The sequence below is a fragment of the Gossypium hirsutum genome, chromosome A04 (genome assembly GCF_007990345.1).
Source record: "Gossypium hirsutum isolate 1008001.06 chromosome A04, Gossypium_hirsutum_v2.1, whole genome shotgun sequence".
Classification (NCBI taxonomy): domain Eukaryota; kingdom Viridiplantae; phylum Streptophyta; class Magnoliopsida; order Malvales; family Malvaceae; genus Gossypium; species Gossypium hirsutum.
The window spans coordinates 14,021,358-14,041,421 of NC_053427.1; the positions used below are offsets into that span (position 1 = coordinate 14,021,358).

Here is a 20,064-nt window from a genome sequence, read left to right on the forward strand (position 1 = left end):
TCATGTTTATTATACGTGAATTAGTATGTGTGAAAATTTCGTATGAAAATTTAATCGTTTGTGTGCTCAATTTGATAAAAGGACCTAATCGCGTAAAATGTAAAAGTTGCATGCTATATGTTAAGAGTGCCTATTTGATTTGTCTTATTAAAAGAAAGGTCTTTAAGTTGTAATTAGTCCATTGATAGTGGGAATGGACATAAATGGGCATTAAAATGATGGTTTTAAATGGTTTATTAAAGGGGTAGAATGGTAAAATGTGCATTAATGTTTATTAAATAAAATAAAAACATTTTGTTCATCCATTTTTTCACTCATCTTTGCCGAAAATTCAAAGGAAAAGGAAAAGAAATAAGCTTGCTAGGGTTCGGCACTTTGATTACTTGATTGAGGTACGGTTTTGACTCAGTTTTTTATAATTTTTACATTTTTGTAATCGTTGCTTTGTATACTATCAAGCCCATGTCTCAATTTCTGATTTTGATGATGATTTTGAAATATACCATGGATAAATTCATGAGTTTTGTGTTGTTAAATGGTGAAATATGGGAGCTTGATGTTGGGTTTACATGTTTTGTATTTGGATTTTTGATTAATTTGAGCAATTTGGGCTAAATTGTGAAAATTTTATTTTGAGAGACTAAAATGTGAAATAAATGAAATGTATGGATTTGTATGAGAGCTATGAAAATTCGACTAAGCTTGTGTACAAGCAAATTATGTGTATTTTGTGATTTTGCGAATTAGGGACTAAAGTGTCAAAATGTAAATATGTGAGGGCTAGTTTGCAAAATGCCCTAATTGTGCTTATATGGATTGTTTTGAATGAATGTGTGATTGAATAAATTAAATTTGAATTGATTTAGATTGGGAATTAAAGAATACGGAATTAGATCGGGGAAAGTCTAAAATCGTCGAGTAACCGATTCAGTTTATCTGAATCCGTACGAGGTAAGTTGATATACAATAAACATGTTTGAATTGAATTTTTATTATCCATATGATATTGAATTGTGATGAATGAATGTCCGAGATAAATATTTGCTATCTGAGAAAGTATCAACAAAGTTCTGAAGTCCGAAAAGCCCCGTATGAACCCTAGGAATAGTTAGGATACATATGTCATGACATAAGATCTGATATGTGAATTCGTGAAAGACCACGTCTGGGATGTTGGCATCGACTTCTATTTTACATGTAAGACTATGTCTGGGGCATCGGCATCATATCTGATTTCGTGCAAGACCCTGTCTGGAACAATTGCATCAATGTTTGATTACATGTAAGACCACGTCTGGGACGTTGACATTGTATATGTTTTCTGAGCTATCCGCATATCCTTACGTTTCCGAATGGTTTAACGGGCATTCTGAGAAAATGAATGAATAAGTGAATATATATCCAATTCAAGTACGTTCGAATTGTGTTCTATATTTGAAAAAAAAGGTAAGTATATGTGCAAATGATGATCTATGATCCAAGTATATGAATATGAAGTTTGTGTTGGTATTTGGCTCTAAAGTATAAGTAATTTGATTATGTTTATATGCCTTAAATGATAAGTTTATTTGTATATGGCTTACTAAGCTTTTGAAAGCTTACTTTGTGTATGTTTGTATTGTTTTATAGATATCGAAGCTACCGTGAGCTCGGGGGTCGTCAAGGATCGTTACCACACTATCGAATCTCATTTTGGTACCTTTTGAAAAAGTATATAGTAAAGTATGGCATGTATAGGCTAGAAGTACTTTGGATAGAATTTGTAATGTTTATATTTAGATATGTGATATGGCTTGATATGGTTGTGTTTATGTTTTGATTTTGTTATATGAAATGTGATGCAAAATGATCTATTTGATGTGTTCATGAATAGCTATAAGAAATGGTAAGTTTGGAAATTTTAGTATGCGATTTGATCTTATGTTTTGGCACAATTGAGTTGAGTTTATATGCATGTAAATGGTTGATAATGTTATAGCATGAATTATGTATGGTTTGGTATAGATATTGGCTAAAATTATTGTTTAAATATGCTTGGTTTGGTGTTTGTAGGTTAACCCAAATTGGAGTGGCAAATTGGCTATTCAAATGGCCTATTTTTGTCCACACGGGTAGAGACACGGACGTGTGTCTCAGCTGTGTGCGACACACGACTATGTTGCACGATCGTGTGCCCCCTATGGTACCCTATAATTGTAAGTCAGGCTTGAGCACAGCCAAGGCACACAGGTGTGTTGTTAGTCACGTGGCCTTAGTCAGATTCTACCATGGCCAAGGTACACGGGCATGTCTTGTGGCTGTATGAGCAAGTCAATAGGTATGCCCTGTTTTGACATGTCCTAGACACACGGGCGTGTCTAATGCTGTGTAAGGCACACGGCATGTTCACACGGACGTGTGACCTTTCTAAAGCATGTTTAAGTTTTAGAAAAATTCTATATATGTTCGGTTTAGTCCCAATCCCTTTCTAAAGCATGTTTAAGGTCTTGATGACTTATATAAGGGACTCTATGTTAATGTTGATCTCTGGTGCTTTGATGATTATAAAATGAAAGTTAAATGTTCCGATTTGTCTAGTAATGCATTTAACCCTATTTCGACGACGGATACGGGTTAGGGGTGTTACACTATCAGAGAATCCATTATTGTGTAGTATAAAGAGCTCTAGAGAAGGAAACTTTTACATCGGAACTAACAGAGAAAGTAAAACATGGGTGTTCCACCATCCCTGAAGACAAAAAGCAAAATAAAAGCTCAAGGGCAAAGGGAGATGCCCGACTTGGAATGAATGATAAGATGGATGCAGGAGGTGCAACCATGTTATTAGGACTATGCAACGAGGCATGGCTTACGGATGCCAATTCTCGCTCACCAAATATGCACTTATCTAGTTTCAAGGATAGTCTGAGGAGGAAGAGGATCTAAAAGGAGCAGGAGAAGAGATGGAAGAAGACTTCCTACCTATTTACAATTTTGAGGAGGCATTTCGATCAGAAAGCTTTCAATGAAAGGTGTAAAGCTCCGTAAGCCAACTTGTGACGACCCAGGCCACTCTTCGGGTGGAAAAACATAAAAAATGGCTACCGGAATGGACAAAGGGAAGATACGGATTAAAGAATCCTTAGAGTTTAAGTCTGACGATTAGAATACTTTAATTTTTTATTTTAGGGCTATAATTATTAAAACTTGGATGATTTTTTTCTACTTTACGTTAGAATTTATTTTTATTTTAGGTTAGACGACTACTACTACTATTACTATTACTACTACTCCTCCTATTAATACTATTACCACTAGTACTATTAATATTTAGCAAAAAAATTTGTTATTTCTATGTAGGTAACCCATACAGAAGATGCACAACATTATCGAGCTGAACATGCAAGAGGAGAACAACCCAAATACACCTCGTGGCACGATCATGAAAAAAATTAGTAGTTCTATCTCTTATCCTTAGATTAAGACACATTAGGGACAATATGCAATCCAAAGTGTGGAGGTTACATAGGAATTTTTAAATTATTTTGGCTATAGTTTTTGCTTATATCTACTATCTTTTCATTGAATTTTTTTTGTTTTCTATGTGAAGTGTTCTTGAGCTTGCAATAATGCAAGTGATTGGTTAGGAACATGTTAAAAGATTGGTGTGTATAAAACTTGTAAACTTGGCGTGATAGTAATTTATTCTAGGTTGTTAAAAAATAGACTAGTTAGTTCATTTTACAATGTAAATGGTCAAAGTAATTGAGCATACTAAATGATAAAGGAGTACATAGGGAAGCATGTATGTTAGTTGAATTATAGGTATTTATAATTTTATAACTTTTATGATTGAATCCATGAATGTTGAAGTGCCTAGGGATGACCTAAGGCATTTTTTGGTCAAACTTGGTGCCAAAAAGCTAACCATATGCATATATACTCTAGTACCTATGTTTTTGCCTAATCCACTTCTTGATGAGCCTTTACATGAAACCATGAACTTAAAGAAAATCTAGTTACCCTTTTTCTTAGTCCTTGAACCAATGCATGGATTTAGTTGTCAGGTCAAATATATTAAGGGCTAGGTAGATACATTAAGGAGGTTTCAAAAGAAAAAAAAATTTGAGCGAAATAGTAAGAAATAATATGATACATTAAATATAGGATTCTTGCAATTAATGTGCCTAAAGGAAAAATAGTGAGAGAACAAAAGTATTGTGAGGATTAAAAGCTAAGCAAAAGAAATAAAAGCATGGAATGAGCTACAAGCAATGTAAGTGAAGAAGAGAAAAATAAAAGTGATTCAATACAAAAATCACAAATACTTAGGAAATTTTCATTCATCTTGGACAAAACTCACTAAGCTGATTGTACTTGTATATATTATACCGTGTCTTACATATGGAGAGAAAAGGAAGGTGGGAGAATGGGATAAAAGGAGGTGAGTCGAAAGTTATATCAGGGGTGCATAAAGAAAAATATCATGTGCCAAACTACTATCGTGCTTGAACAGTTTTGTAGTGCCTTGTACTTGAATTCCAAACCAACCTTAAGCCTTAGAACATTAAAAGTAAAAATGCCTTATGTGACTTAGGTAACTCTATTTGTGGATGAAAATTATGTGAGTATGTGAAATTGTAATTTATTTATGTTCTTCCAACATAAATGTCATACTTGTGTAGTCGTTTTGATAGAGTCATATGCTTAGTTCATCATTACTTGTTCACTTTGTAATTTAACGAACTCTCGTGTCTGAATTTAAGAATCAAGAGTAGTTTATATATCATGTCAAGGTTACTTGTTTAACAAACCTTTTTGTTATTTATGTTTCAAATTAGTTACTTGTATGAAGCATTTTCATGCTCAATGGATGTCTTTTTAATTTTTTTTCTTGTTGCATTTGAGTGTTTTGATTACTTGAGGACAAACAATGAGTTAAGTTTGGGGGAATTTGATCTGTCACAAATCGTTGTGGCAAATTAAGCTCTTTTCGACACTTAGTGAGCTTTTATTCAAGCAACTTGTTATCTTTTTAGTTCATTTCTTGCTTTAGTAATTTTATAGCTTAATTGAATAAAATGAGCAATTTAGTGTGTTTTATGACCTATTAGGCCAATCTGGGCCTAAAGGAAAACTAATGTGTTGATTGAGTGTGCAGAAAATCATTTTAGGCTGAAGAGTCAATGGACTACCTAGAATGTCTCAACAGAAAATTGTTTTAGGCTGAAGAGTCAATGGACTACCTAGAATGTCTCAACACCCAACTTTGAGGCTAGTAGGGAGTAGTCTACCATCGATATTGTGGCACTAGATATTTAATGTCGCGACAACCAACTCTGAAGCTAGCAGGGAGCATTACGTTGCCGATGTCACGAAAACACTCTTTCGATGTCACCACACTGGTTTAATGAGGCCCATTCAACCACTTAAGGAGTTTTTCGTCTGTACAAACTTAATTAGCATACTTAGTCATATATAATTGATCTAATATGGTCATCTAACACACTACTATAAATATTAGTGCTCAAGACCTAATTAGGGATTATTTTGAGACCTCTTTGATTAGTTTAATTTCTTCTTCTTAAATTAGGGTTTTATTTTAGGGGTTTTTTATTTATTTACTTTTATTTTTAATTCAAGTTTTTTTCTTCTTTTATTCAGCAATTAAGTTTATCATCGTCTTTTCTACTTCGATTGATTCTCAATCATATCATTCTATAGGTTTTTACAATTACTATTTAACACATATCTACAGATATAACTCTCTTTTACCTTTTCTTAGTTTTAATATTTACTTGAATGTTTCATATTCGATTAGGGATAATGGTATTTAGAATCATATAGAACTAAGAACCCTAGGAAGATAAACAAGCAGAAATGGTAGTAGTTAACTGAAGGTTTAAGATTTACCCAAAATCAGTTAGATTATGTTAAGTGTGATTAAACCCTAAGACTGATGACCTTAGGAAGTAACTTACATAGATGAGGCCAAAAGAATAATCTATCAAGCATTGACCGCCTCTAGACATACTAACATCCAAAGTGTAAATACTGCAATAAAATATAGAAAGACAAGGCGGCATCCGTAAGTATACAGGTCGAGTTGTAATATAGTTTTACAACGAGGTAGGTAAGTACTCCGAGGATTATACCTAAGAAAGGCAAGTGCCAAATCAAATCTAACCTAAACACTAAAAGATCTAATTAATACTTTTAAATCAGTTTTAGTACGAAAACTATGAAATAAAGGATTTTGGGGGTTTTATATAATAGTAATAAAAACAAAATAACATAAAAAGATAAAATTCAAGAGATTAAAAAGGGAGAATAAATCAAATCTGATTATGGGTGATTAGCTTTCTTTGGTTATCTCCGTCAACAATCATTTCGGATTCCCCGTCAATTAACTAGTCATCACTCTAGTAAGATCTTCCGATCTTCCACTAACATAATGAGTCAGCAATAACTACTTATCTTTCGACCTCACAGTTTAAGCTGGTTTGGGTTAAGGTGTTTACGGATGGGCAATACCAATTTTGGGTTAATTACCACATTGATGACTTTCAGGGGTTGTTAGGCCTAAGGTTTGTTTCACGTTCTTCCTTTCTCGAACAACTAATCTATTAAGTAACCCTACAAAATAGTTAACAGACTATACCTCCACTCGTTAATCCCCCATAGAGGGGTTAGTTCTTCATGGCTTCCATAGACAATATATAATCGATGTAAAGAGAAAACATGCTAATTAAATCAACAAGATAGAGAAAATGAAAAAGCCTGATTGTATTGAAATTAAGCACGAATCCATAGAGTTTGAATACTTCCACAATTTAGATCTCTTGAAATCAACAAGAACAATTGAAATAAATCTACAACCATAAGAAATAAAGAAGGCTAAACTAAATTTACAAGAGAGAATCTAGGCTTAAAAGAATGATGTCCATAACAGGTGGCAAATGCGCCTATTTATAACCTTCAAGTGGTTATCGTCCTTAACCCTAGGTTAGTCGATGTTCCCGAGCTTAAAGTTTGATTGTGCATACCAAAAAACCCCTACTTCGTGTTTGATTTTTGTCACAACGCACCAGGACCTGTGTCGCGACATAGCAATCAGTATACTCCTCTACAACTATCTTCAGGGGTATGTCGCGACATCAAAGGCTGTCTTGAGTTTTCTCTATTCTTCTCCCTATGTTGTGACATCGAGTCATCTGTGTTGCGACATAGCGACCAGTATCTATTTAGTGCACCTTCTAATGGTCTCCTACACATTCACAAAGTGTGTTAACTCACCCTTAGGCCTCATTCAACCCTTAAGGTCAATAAAAGACTCAATTTGCACATTTTATTAAATGTGAATAAAACTATGAAAACTTAACTAAAACATAACAAAAATGCTTGTATTCAAGCTACTTAAATGTGAAAACTGGTTTAAGCAGCTAATCTAAATTACGACAGATCAAGCACCCACTTAATCAATCTCGATTTAAGTTATGAGGTTGAAAGATAAGTAGATTAAGCCGGCCAATTAATTTAGTTAAAGTACAAAAGGTAATAATTAGTTTAATTGCTAGCTAATTCAATAAAATCAAAATTTGAAGTTAATTACGAACACGAAAACGAGTTGATCTTTTAGTTGCCTAATTGATTGATTTTGATTGTTTTTATTAGATTTTATTTCATGTTATTTATATAAACTTCTATTATATGCGTATCATACTATAGTATTTGGATTATTACTGTTTAGACCTGTTTGTGTGAAAATTTAATTTGGCCTCCCTTGGGTACGATCCTTAAAATACTTTTCGTGTTCCATTGTAAACATAAATCTATATTACAACCTAATTGTAAACTTGCATACACCACTTTATTCTTGTAGTTTATCTGTAGTATTTACAACCCCGAAACATGCATGTCGAGGCAACTATCAACAAAAAAATTGAGAAATAAGTGTGTACCATTGGTGAAAATTCTATGGCGCAGTGACGGCACGAAAGAAGCGACCTGGGAAATGGAAGAGACAATGAGATCCTAGTATCCCCACCTCTTTCCAAGTAAATTTCGGGGATGAAATTTCTTACGGGGGAGAATTGTAATGACTTAATTCCTAGTGGTGTCGAAAAATGTGGTTCCGAAACCTCATTTCCATAAAACAAGTATGTAAATATTAAATAAGGATATTTACAGAGTTAACACATAAATAAATTGAAATTTGGTTAATGAATTTAGCTAAAAATGTGATTAATTAAGGCTTAGGACTAAATTGTAAAAGTTCAATTGTTGTAGATTTTTAATTAGGAAAAGGCTTAAGGAATTAGATAGCTATTATCCAAGGGACTAAAATAGCTAATAGACCAATCTTAAATGGATGATAGTGGTTTGTATTAATTAATTAAGGATTAAAGGATAATTAACTAAGGTTAAACTAATTAATTGTGCTTAATTACAAATTAAACCAACTATATAAACCAAAATTTAGTTGAGAAAGCTATCATCTTCTCCAATTATTTCCGTCCACCATTAAAACACTAAGGAAGAAAGCTTCAAAAACTTATTTGACATTCGATTATCATTTCCAAGTCTCTAGCTGTTTTTCTTTTACTTTTATAGATTTATGATCATGAAAGCTTGATTTAGCTAGCCCATGTATCAATTTGTTCAATTGGTGAAATTTTGATAAGTTAGCATTGTTGATAAATTGAAGAATTACGCTTGAAATTTATATAAATTAAGCTTAGATTTTAAAAGGACTAATTTGTAAAACTTAACAAGCTTGATTGTTAACTTTGTTACATTACGGACCAAATTGAATAAAATGAAAATATGTCATGAAATTAAGCTAGGAATAAAAGATATAAGGTCTTTAGTGAGTAAATGTGAAATTGGATTCTAATCTGAAGCTTTATACTGAAAATCATGTTTGTACCGAGTTGATAGACTAAATTGAATAAATTAAAAATTATGCTTAGTTTTGTGTTTGAATGTGAATTGATGGAAATTGATATTTTTTATTATGTTGTTTCATAATACGTAGCTAACGTCAACGCCGAATCATCAATAGGGAAAGGAAAAGTGAAAGTTGTTGACGAGTGATACGAAATCTCAGTTTGTACTTTTATGATTCAAGATAGAAATATTTGCTTGCATATACAGTTAATTGAATGATTGAATATCAATGTGAGTATATGGTGATAGTAGGAATTATTTTAATTGAGTTTGACAAGTAATATAGAGTTAAAGGACTAAAATGAATAATATGGAAAATGACATTAATTACTTAGAATATGATATGTGATATGAAAATTGGATAGATATATGTGTTGTATGACATGAAATACATGTGAATCAATGATGAATCGGATTGTGATTATGAATATGATTGAGAAATGATATATGTATTAAATTGTAAACCAAAGTAGGGGAAATTGGCACATATAGTAAGTTATCACCGAAGTGAAATTATATTGTAACACCCCAAACTCGGCCCAGACGTAATGGCCAGATCTGACGTGTCACATGGACTTATGACTTAGTATGCATTCGTTGGTTTAAGTGATTGGGGTGGTCTTTGTAAAAACAACGGTTGAATGAAAAACCGGTTTATCAATCTTTAGGCTATCCATTTGTTGTGCTTGTTAAATCTTGAAAACGTTCATTAATTCTGAAAACCCACGCAGCCTAACACTAGCAGTTTCGTCATAGTATAAATATAATCAGAAAATAAAACCATAGCGGGAAAAAGAAATTTAAATAACGGCCTTATTACAACTTAAAACCTAAAATTAAATCAAAATATAAAAATAATAAAAATAAACTAACTTAGAAAAACCAACTTTGCAGATAATGTGGCCACTCCAAATGCCTTACAGCTCCAAGCCCACTATGGTTGGGGATTTCCTGCAGAGATGAAAATAAAGGGTGAGTTCGGTAAACTCAGTGTGTAACATAACCCAACCATAGCCCAAAACAGATCAAACCTCAGAGTCAGACTTATCCGGGCCTTGGCCCAATACAGAAATCAGAATGAAACCCATAGGCCCATAGCAGATACAGAACAAATATATCATGAATGTAGAAATCCCAACCCAGAGCCATCCTTAACACCCCCGTACAAACCTTACACCATGTGGGGAGACTACTCGACCCACCCAACCGCTACACACCACAGAAATTGCAGCGAGGCTGCCAGATATTGTGACGAAGTCACCAGATACAGATATTGTGGCTAGGCCACCAGAACATATATATATATATGTGTGTGTGTGTGTGGCAAAGCCACTAGATTGCAGCGAGGCTGCCAGATATTGTGACGAAGTCACCAGAACAGATATATGTGGCGAGGCCACCAGATTACAGCGAGGCTGCCAGAACGTTTCCTCCATCAATATAAACCCATGTCCCATGCAACAGAAATAATATGTCATGGCATACGTATACAGAAACAGAACATCATGCTTTTCAGAAAAAAATAACCCTAGGGGTAAAATCGTAATTTTGCATGCATAAGGGTATTTCAGTAATTATTACCTATTGCTAAGGTTTCATGCTATTCTAACATTTACCAAGTAATCAGAAGTACTTACCTCGTCTTTTTACCAAAGTGGGCCCGTTGGCCTATTGGCCCTTTTTCGGCCCATTAAGCCTAAAAATACCGTTGTGCACGAAAATGCACATTCTGCACTCTAGTCATCCAAATGCACCATATTCATTAACAACTGTCTCACGAGCATTCGCACGCTCGCGAGTTCACAAAATACCAATGTTTCAGTATTTTAGCTTTTACCGATTCAGTCTAAGGGAGGGTGTCGTATACACACCTGGTTGATGACGATTGATGACGATATCTCCCACGCGATAATCCTACAATCGATCACTAACACATTAGACTTACGAATTAACGATAACTAACATAAATCCATGTCAACTAACCCAATCATCATATAAGTTAGTCATTTACGCACGAGGGGCAAAATAGTCATTTTACCCTCTAAGGGTAAATCGGTAGTCCTACCCTACAGGGGTATTTTAGTAATTCTACAACTTATCCACTTGGGCCTACGGACTCATTGGGACCACATGGCCCATTTCAGCCCATCGCGACCCGAAATAGCCGTCCTACTGCTAGAGTAATGAGAAATACACACCTGTTAGGAGACTGCAGTTAATCCACGCTTCAAACACTCTTAGCTGACACCCAACCCAAACGAGCACGTCACAACGCGAAAGGGATCAGCCAAGAAGGGTATGCCTACTCTTCTCATGGTTTGCTCTATTTAAAGCCAGCTCTCCATCTACTCTTATGTTAACTTCCCGATGTAGGATCCCTCTATCACCAGAGTTTAAAACTAACAGCAACTCTTGTCGTCCCAACATAGCAAAATAATCAACCTTTGCGTGCCAAGGGATTTGAACTAAAGTCCTCTCACATGCCAACTCACGCCACCACCACTAGGCCATCAACTCATTTGTGTCATAAATCCAACACATTAAACTTTAAAGCACACCTACTTGCTTCCAGATTTATTGAAAAGAAAAACCAAAATATATTGCAAGAGCCAAGACTTAAACCTTGGACCCCTTGCTTCCTCTATGGTGTCACTTCCTTGTCCCCTAAGTGGCGCCACCTTGCCACTACACCACACTCCTTTTTGTGTCATCTTTTACCCCTTTACTCTTAAAAGCCCAAACGCCAATTGCATCACTTGTTCATAAAATTAAAATTCCGAAGACTACCACGGATTTAACTTAAGTTTGGGCCTTCCAAAGGCCCACTAACCTACTAAAATATATATTTTAACCAACCAGTACACACACAAATTTTAAAAAATCACAGAAACACAGAAAACCCGAAAATTGGGGCGTTACATATATGATGCTATAAAACCAAATTGATAAAGAAAGTATATATATCTTATTATGAAAATCATTTGAAAACGAGCCTTAAAGCCGAAATGAATACGAATGAGTCGATAAACTCTAGAAAAATATTGAATGGTAAGCAAAAAGGAAAATGATACGATTTGATCATGAAATTAGATAAATTAATATCAATAGTAAATATGTATAGATGTTGAATTCCTGATTGATAATGAATGCTAAATGGCTTAATGATAGACATATAGGTAAATGAATTGAATTGGTTAAATATGATGCTATATTGAGTAGTTTGAATTGTCTTTTTTTATAAAAAGGCTTATAAATGTATAATAGATGAATTGAGTTGTATTATGGGATATGTATTGGTAGATATTGAGAATATGTGCATTATGTCAAATTGCTAATTTATAAGTTATAATATCTTGAATCATGAAAGTACCACTGAGCTTCATCGCTCAGTGTACAGTTTGTTTATTTCATGCGTAGGTTTAGGTAATTCCTTAAGCCTGAAAGGTAAAGTCAACTTTTGGTTTATAGCCATTGACTCAATATAGTTTGTAAAGTTCCTTTCATTTTTTCAAATGGCATGTACTTAGGGTTATCTTGTTTCAAATTGTAAATGGTCAATTTTAGGAATGATGTTGTGAATGAAATGAAATGAAATGGCTAATGTTTATTTATGGTAAAGGTGTTAGTGGCTTGAAAATGGTATTTTGAGCATGTCTATTTGTGTTGAATGGATGATTGGGGCATTAAGGTCAAACATTGTTGTCATATGTTAGGTTAAATCAAATAAAATTTAAAACATAGTGGACTATCGAGAATGTCGTGACGCTAGCTCTCCTCGTCTAGCATCACGACGTCCCTTGTTTGATGTCGTGACGTCGACCTTGTTATGTTTTGGAAATTTTACAATTTGGTCCTAAGGGTTGGGAAGCTTGTTTACTATATTCAAGGTCATATCACTGAGCCTTAGAAATCATGACACCAGTCTAGAAAGTTTTAAAAATGTTGTAGTTTAGTCCTTGTTCGACCTTGGGATAGTATTGAGCTTTCGTAAGCTCGTATATGACCTAAAAATGATCATATAGCGTGTTTTAAGCATGTAATACTCATATCTAAGTGTTTCATGCTGGAATTTGAATATAATTGATCGTAGTTTCTCCTACACGAACGTGACATCCTATAGCTCAAACTTGGCGATTAGGTTTGGTATTGGGTGATATATTTAATGGCATTAGAACTATAAGTTTAGTTAATTCTCAGACTAAATTGAGCTCGAAATTGAGTCTAGAGATATATGCCAAAGTTGAGTCGAGTTTGAGTCTATATTTGGATGTTGATTATTAATTCCTCTATTTTATAGCTGAAAACGTTCAGGGAATCGAGAAACGCTGTTAATGGTGATAATTACAGTAGTGATCACTCCGCCAAAGGTGAGAATAGAATTGGGATCAAGGCACCTAACGTAGATCCAGCTGGTGCTCGATAGAATAGAGTTGATAGACTTGTCTTTTATAGGTCATCTGCTCCGATACTCAAAACAGGATATCTCTCTAATTGGACTTAAAAGATGACATAATAATCTTTTAATTGACTTGTTTAAGATCGATTAGACTATAGACCATTTAGATTATCTACTAGTATTAGTTGCATTTTCGCATTATGATCCAAACCACATAATGCAACTTAATATTAGTTAAACCTTAGATAATTAATAAACTGATATTTTCTTTCATTTTGCTTTGCATGCAAAAAACCATTGAGGACATTATACAAAAAAATATTAATGAGAATGATAGAATTTTACTAAACTATTTTATTCAAAAAATTACAAGTACATTTAACGATATCTCTACACTAAAGACACTAGATCCCAACATATACATCATACTAATTATGAAAAAATCAACATGCATAAATTGCTATTTCAATTTTTGTCTAATACGGAATCAACATACATATTCAAAAATATATACTATGTGACATCAATATTATAAAATAAATATATTACCCTTTTAATTAAATTAACAATTTAATCAAATGGCTAAACTATTAAAACGCCTTTAAAAACAATGCAAGTTTGAAAACAATTATTAAAACATCAAAAATTAAAAATAAAATATTTCACTTATGTAAACAAGATTAAAATAAATGAAGGAAAAATAATAAACTAAGATTTGATAAACATAATCTTATCTATGCATATTTTATAATAACAACAATACAAAAAAATAAACACAAAAAATTATAGTATAATTCAACTTTTAGTTATGATACATAAGCATAGGGTGTTAATCACTATATGTTATAAATATATAAATAAGAAAATTAAGATATCCTATAAATTCTTTAGGAGTTATAAAAGAATAAATTCTTTGGAGATTTGGAAATTGAATGTATATATATTTAAGAAGTGTGATGAAATCGATCAAGAATAAATATCGAATCTATATTTTCTACTAAAATTTCTACTAAAAAGGAAAAAAAATGAGAGAGCAAATTAGAATATGCTTCAATTCTTTATACTTTTCGTACATTTGAAATTTAGTCTTTTATTTTATTTTAAGGATTTTAATCCTCTACTTTTCAAATTTCAAAATGCAAGTCTAATTGTTACCACTGATAAACTTATTCTATCAAAATTTAAGTTTATTATAAAGCTTTTTTTTCTTGTTAAATGACTACCAAGTAAATATTTTATTATTTTAAAATGTTGCACCAGAAAATTTAATAGAAGATTTTTACATTGCAAAAAATTAGACTTGAATTTTAAAATCTAAAAGTAAGGGTACTAAAATTCTGTAATTAAAAGTAAGAGGACTAAATTTAAAATATATAAAAAGTACACAAACTTAAAGTATATTTTAACCAATTAAGTATTAAATGAAAAAGAGTTGAAAATATCTTACGAAGGTTTCGAAAGTCGAAGATAACCCTAGCTGAGACGCCCTTACATGGCCACTCTCAAACAGACTTTAGTCGGCACCTCGTTGAATATAAATAAAGCCTATCCTTCTTTGTCTACCTCTCATTCGAGAGAAGGAGAGTTTTTCTTGCAATCTTCATCCCTTTTCTCTCGCCGCCTAACTCTAAGGTTTGCTCTTCTCTCTCCATCTTCTTTGAGATCTGTCTCTACTCTCCATTTAGATCCTAACTGTTCATCTGTTATTGGTTTTTTAATCGTTTCTAGTCTTAGATCCTGTTTTCATTTTCATTTTGAATCTGTTTAGTAGTAAACTATGCACTTACTTCGCTCTTAGGAAAACGGTTGTACTTCTATGGTATTTTCTTTCCATTTCTTTTTCATATTTTCTGTGTATTGGCTATACTAGCTAATATGAACTTAGATCTCGAGATATTCGTTTTTTCCTTTGGATGAGTTTTGGGGTTTTGAGATTTTGCTGATTCCTCATGTTTTCATTCAGCTTGGAAGATTAAGAACTTTGTTTTTGTTTGATGGGCAGGTTTTGATTGTTAAGTGTAATTTGAAGACAAGTCAAGATGGTGAGCTCTCTCAATATAATACGTGTTTCTTCTTTAGCTGAGTTTCTGTTTAGTTTTAGTTTAAGTTTTTGCTGTGTATGTTGTTTAATTCGATTTATGTTGGATATGTTACAGGTGAAGTTTACAGCTGAGGAGCTTCGTGCTATCATGGACCGGAAGCACAACATCCGTAATATGTCTGTTATTGCCCATGTGGATCATGGTATGTTTTTAATTCATGTGTATTGTCAGTTTATCACTGAATCTGATGTAAAATGTCAAACTTGTTAGTATACTTTAATGTTTTGGTTAATGCTGTTTTTGTCCATGTGTCATCACTTCATTTATTAAATTTCATCTGGGTAAGCTTTTTCAAAAGATCAGTAATGGTAAAATGAACAAGTAAGCTTTAAAAGTTATGCTAGAATAGTTACAAATGAGATCCAGTTTAATTTGTTAGCGTGGAAGTATTTGAGGTCTTGATAATAGAAATTATTAATATGTTATTGTGCTGTTTTAAGGTGTTGAATTTTTTGGGCTTCATTTTTGATTTATTTGTTGTGATATGCAGGGAAATCTACTCTTACTGATTCACTTGTGGCTGCTGCTGGTATCATTGCACAAGAAGTTGCTGGTGATGTTCGTATGACAGATACCCGTGCCGATGAGGCTGAGCGTGGGATCACAATTAAGTCTACTGGTATCTCTCTGTATTATGAAATGAGTGATGATTCTTTGAAGAGCTACAAAGGAGAGAGGCAAGGGAATGAGTACCTCATCAATCTTATTGATTCCCCTGGGCACGTTGACTTTTCATCTGAGGTCACAGCTGCACTTCGTATTACTGATGGTGCCCTTGTGGTCGTTGACTGTATTGAAGGTGTCTGTGTCCAAACAGAGACTGTCCTCCGTCAGGCTCTTGGAGAAAGGATCAGGCCTGTCTTGACTGTTAACAAGATGGACAGGTGCTTCCTTGAGCTTCAGGTTGATGGAGAGGAGGCTTACCAGACATTCCAGAGAGTGATCGAAAATGCTAATGTCATCATGGCCACCTATGAAGATCCTCTTCTTGGTGATGTTCAAGTCTACCCTGAGAAGGGAACAGTTGCCTTCTCTGCTGGTTTGCATGGTTGGGCTTTTACCTTGACCAACTTCGCTAAAATGTATGCCTCAAAGTTTGGAGTCGATGAGTCCAAAATGATGGAAAGACTTTGGGGTGAGAACTTTTTGATCCAGCTACCAGGAAATGGACCACCAAGAACACTGGCACTGCCACCTGCAAGCGTGGTTTTGTTCAATTCTGTTATGAGCCCATCAAGCAGATCATCAACACTTGTATGAATGACCAGAAAGATAAGCTCTGGCCCATGCTACAAAAGCTTGGTGTCACCATGAAGTCTGAAGAGAAGGACTTGATGGGTAAGGCCCTCATGAAGCGTGTTATGCAGACCTGGCTTCCTGCAAGCAGTGCTCTCCTGGAAATGATGATCTTTCACCTACCCTCTCCTAGCGTGGCTCAGAAATATCGTGTTGAGAACTTGTATGAGGGTCCTCTTGATGATATCTATGCTAATGCTATTAGGAACTGTGATCCTGAGGGTCCTCTTATGCTTTATGTTTCAAAGATGATTCCCGCTTCTGATAAGGGTAGGTTCTTTGCTTTCGGTCGTGTCTTTTCTGGCAGAGTTGCAACTGGTTTGAAGGTCAGAATCATGGGTCCAAACTATGTACCTGGGGAGAAGAAAGACTTGTATGTAAAGAGTGTACAGAGAACTGTGATTTGGATGGGAAAGAAGCAGGAGACAGTTGAGGACGTTCCTTGTGGTAATACAGTTGCCATGGTTGGTTTGGATCAGTTCATCACCAAGAATGCTACATTGACCAATGAGAAGGAAGTTGATGCCCACCCAATACGTGCCATGAAGTTTTCTGTCTCACCTGTTGTCCGTGTTGCTGTTCAGTGCAAGGTTGCATCAGATCTTCCCAAACTTGTTGAAGGGTTGAAGCGTTTGGCCAAGTCTGATCCTATGGTTGTCTGTACCATTGAAGAGTCTGGTGAACACATTGTTGCTGGTGCTGGAGAGCTCCACCTTGAGATCTGTCTCAAGGATTTACAAGAAGATTTCATGGGTGGTGCTGAGATCATCAAGTCAGACCCCGTTGTGTCCTTCCGTGAGACTGTCCTTGAGAGGTCTTGCAGGACTGTGATGAGCAAGTCTCCTAACAAGCACAACCGTCTGTACATGGAAGCTCGACCCTTGGAGGAAGGTCTTGCTGAGGCCATTGACGAAGGTCGTATTGGTCCAAGAGATGATCCCAAGGTTCGTTCCAAGATTTTGGCCGAGGAGTATGGTTGGGACAAAGATCTTGCTAAGAAGATTTGGTGTTTTGGCCCTGAGACAACTGGTCCTAACATGGTGGTTGATATGTGTAAAGGAGTTCAATACCTTAATGAAATCAAGGACTCTGTAGTTGCGGGGTTCCAGTGGGCATCAAAGGAAGGTGCGATGGCTGAGGAGAACATGAGGGGTATCTGCTTTGAAGTCTGTGATGTGGTTCTCCATGCTGATGCTATCCACAGAGGTGGTGGTCAAATCATTCCGACTGCCAGGAGGGTTTTCTATGCTTCTCAGCTTACGGCCAAACCAAGGCTTCTGGAGCCTGTTTACTTGGTTGAGATTCAAGCCCCTGAGCAGGCACTTGGTGGTATTTACAGTGTTCTTAACCAGAAGCGTGGACATGTGTTTGAGGAGATGCAGAGGCCTGGTACTCCACTTTACAACATCAAGGCCTACCTTCCAGTTATTGAGTCTTTTGGATTCTCCAGCACTCTGAGGGCTGCAACCTCCGGACAGGCTTTCCCACAATGTGTGTTTGATCACTGGGATATGATGTCATCAGATCCATTGGAACCTGGTTCCCAAGCAGCAGCCCATGTTGCTGAGATCCGTAAGAGGAAGGGATTGAAGGAGCAGATGACCCCACTTTCTGAGTACGAGGACAAACTGTAAGGTTGAGAATAACTCAGCTTCTGCCGCTATATTTTCTGCTGCAATTTTTTGTTTTCGGTGTCTGTCTCTTAATGTTCTTGTTAGTAGTTTTGGGTGCCTTCACCCATACTGTCTTATCATGCAAGGTCATTTCAGTCCTTTTCAGACGGTTTTTACAATGTACTTCGCTCTCCATCTGTGTTGTTAATTTTTATTGTTTTGATGAAATGTATTTGAGTCAACATTGATCGTCTTAAACCTATATTTTTCTTTACCTTCATAACTGTTTTGATATCCATTTACATACACTGCTGATCGCGGTTACTATGTTTTACTTTAATAAATTTAAAAAAAAAACTTTAATTTACATAAATTTATAAATTATTAAAATAATTTTTTATTCGAATAATAACTGATCATAATTTGATATATTATATATACGAATGAACTTCAATTAATATTTACTGTATATATATGATTTATTCATAGTTAATTAAAATAATAAATAATAATATCTAAAAACTTTTCAATCGTAACAACAGAATTTTATAATAAATAAAGTTTAAATATAAAAATTATTAAATTAGTCTTTATTTGTATAAAGTGATGATTAAAATTTTTGTTAACTAAACCGGTTTTGATTGTGTTATTGCGGGCATCACAGTGATGATATTTAAATGAATTAGCAAAAGCAAGCACAGGAGGAGAAACCATAAGAATGGCAAGCAAAGACGACGAGACAAAGCCATGACTGAAACTACTTACCCTGCAAATGTGTAGAGTAGGAGAATATTGCAGGCTATCTCCTACAGAACGGCTTTTATAAGGGAAAAAAATTGGTGTAACAAAGCCATAAGTTATTGCCAATGACTCATGAAAAATGTAGAAACTGCCAGCATGATTCATGCCATGCAATTGTGGACTTGGCTACCACCAAGTAACGTGCATAATTGCCAACATTACAAAGGCCATGTACACCAAATATCACGCAATCACATAGGTTTTAGCCTTACATTCCAAACAATGGCATTGTGTGACACTTCATTGTGGAATAAACACTAATAATTTAATTAAATAATAATTAATTATAAATAAAAACATGAGATTTTAAGATGTTTTTTTTATGTATAATAATGATTTGTACTCAAGAAAAAAGTGAACACTCAGACCATAATTTAAAGCTTCTAATATTAGTATTTATTTGTAATAATTATATTTAATTATATTAAATAAAACTATTGATAAATTATTTATAATTTTTATTTTATTTAATAATGATGATGTATGCATCCATACATTATAACCTAAAAATTAAACTGTCGAAACTATTTTTTTGAAAAAAAAGGGATCGACTTGGATTTTGAAAATGAAAATAAAAAAACGGGAGTCGCCACCAATCTTTTTTGATGAGGTGTGATCGGGTCACCTCGTAAAAGTGGTTGTTTTTAATAAATGGTTTGATTTATTTAAACAACGATTTTAGTCCACGCAAATCAAGAAAACAGGTTCGGGAGTCGGTTACGCACGAGGAAGGATTAGCACCCTCGATACGCTCAAAATTGGTACCTAGTTGATTAATTAGTGTCTTAGTGTCGAAGATTTGAAAACTTGAAAGAATTTGAAATAGATCCCTCTTTATATTAATGCTAATTTAAAAATGATCGAATAAATTGAAACGGATGTTAAAGACCTTCTCATCTCAAAGTAATAAAATATCACACCTAGTAAG

General features: G+C 34.4%; 1 protein-coding gene across 1 annotated transcript; it reads left to right on the forward strand.

Moving 5' to 3' along the window:
• Window positions 1–14,758: 14,758 nt before the first annotated feature.
• LOC107948434 (elongation factor 2) lies at window positions 14,759–18,593 on the forward strand. Its single transcript, XM_016882976.2, is given in 5 exon segments — window positions 14,759–14,956; window positions 15,327–15,366; window positions 15,481–15,568; window positions 15,917–16,567; window positions 16,570–18,593. Coding segments are annotated over 4 exon segments (2,529 nt in total). The 5' UTR covers window positions 14,759–14,956; window positions 15,327–15,363; the 3' UTR covers window positions 18,357–18,593.
• Window positions 18,594–20,064: the final 1,471 nt, after the last annotated feature.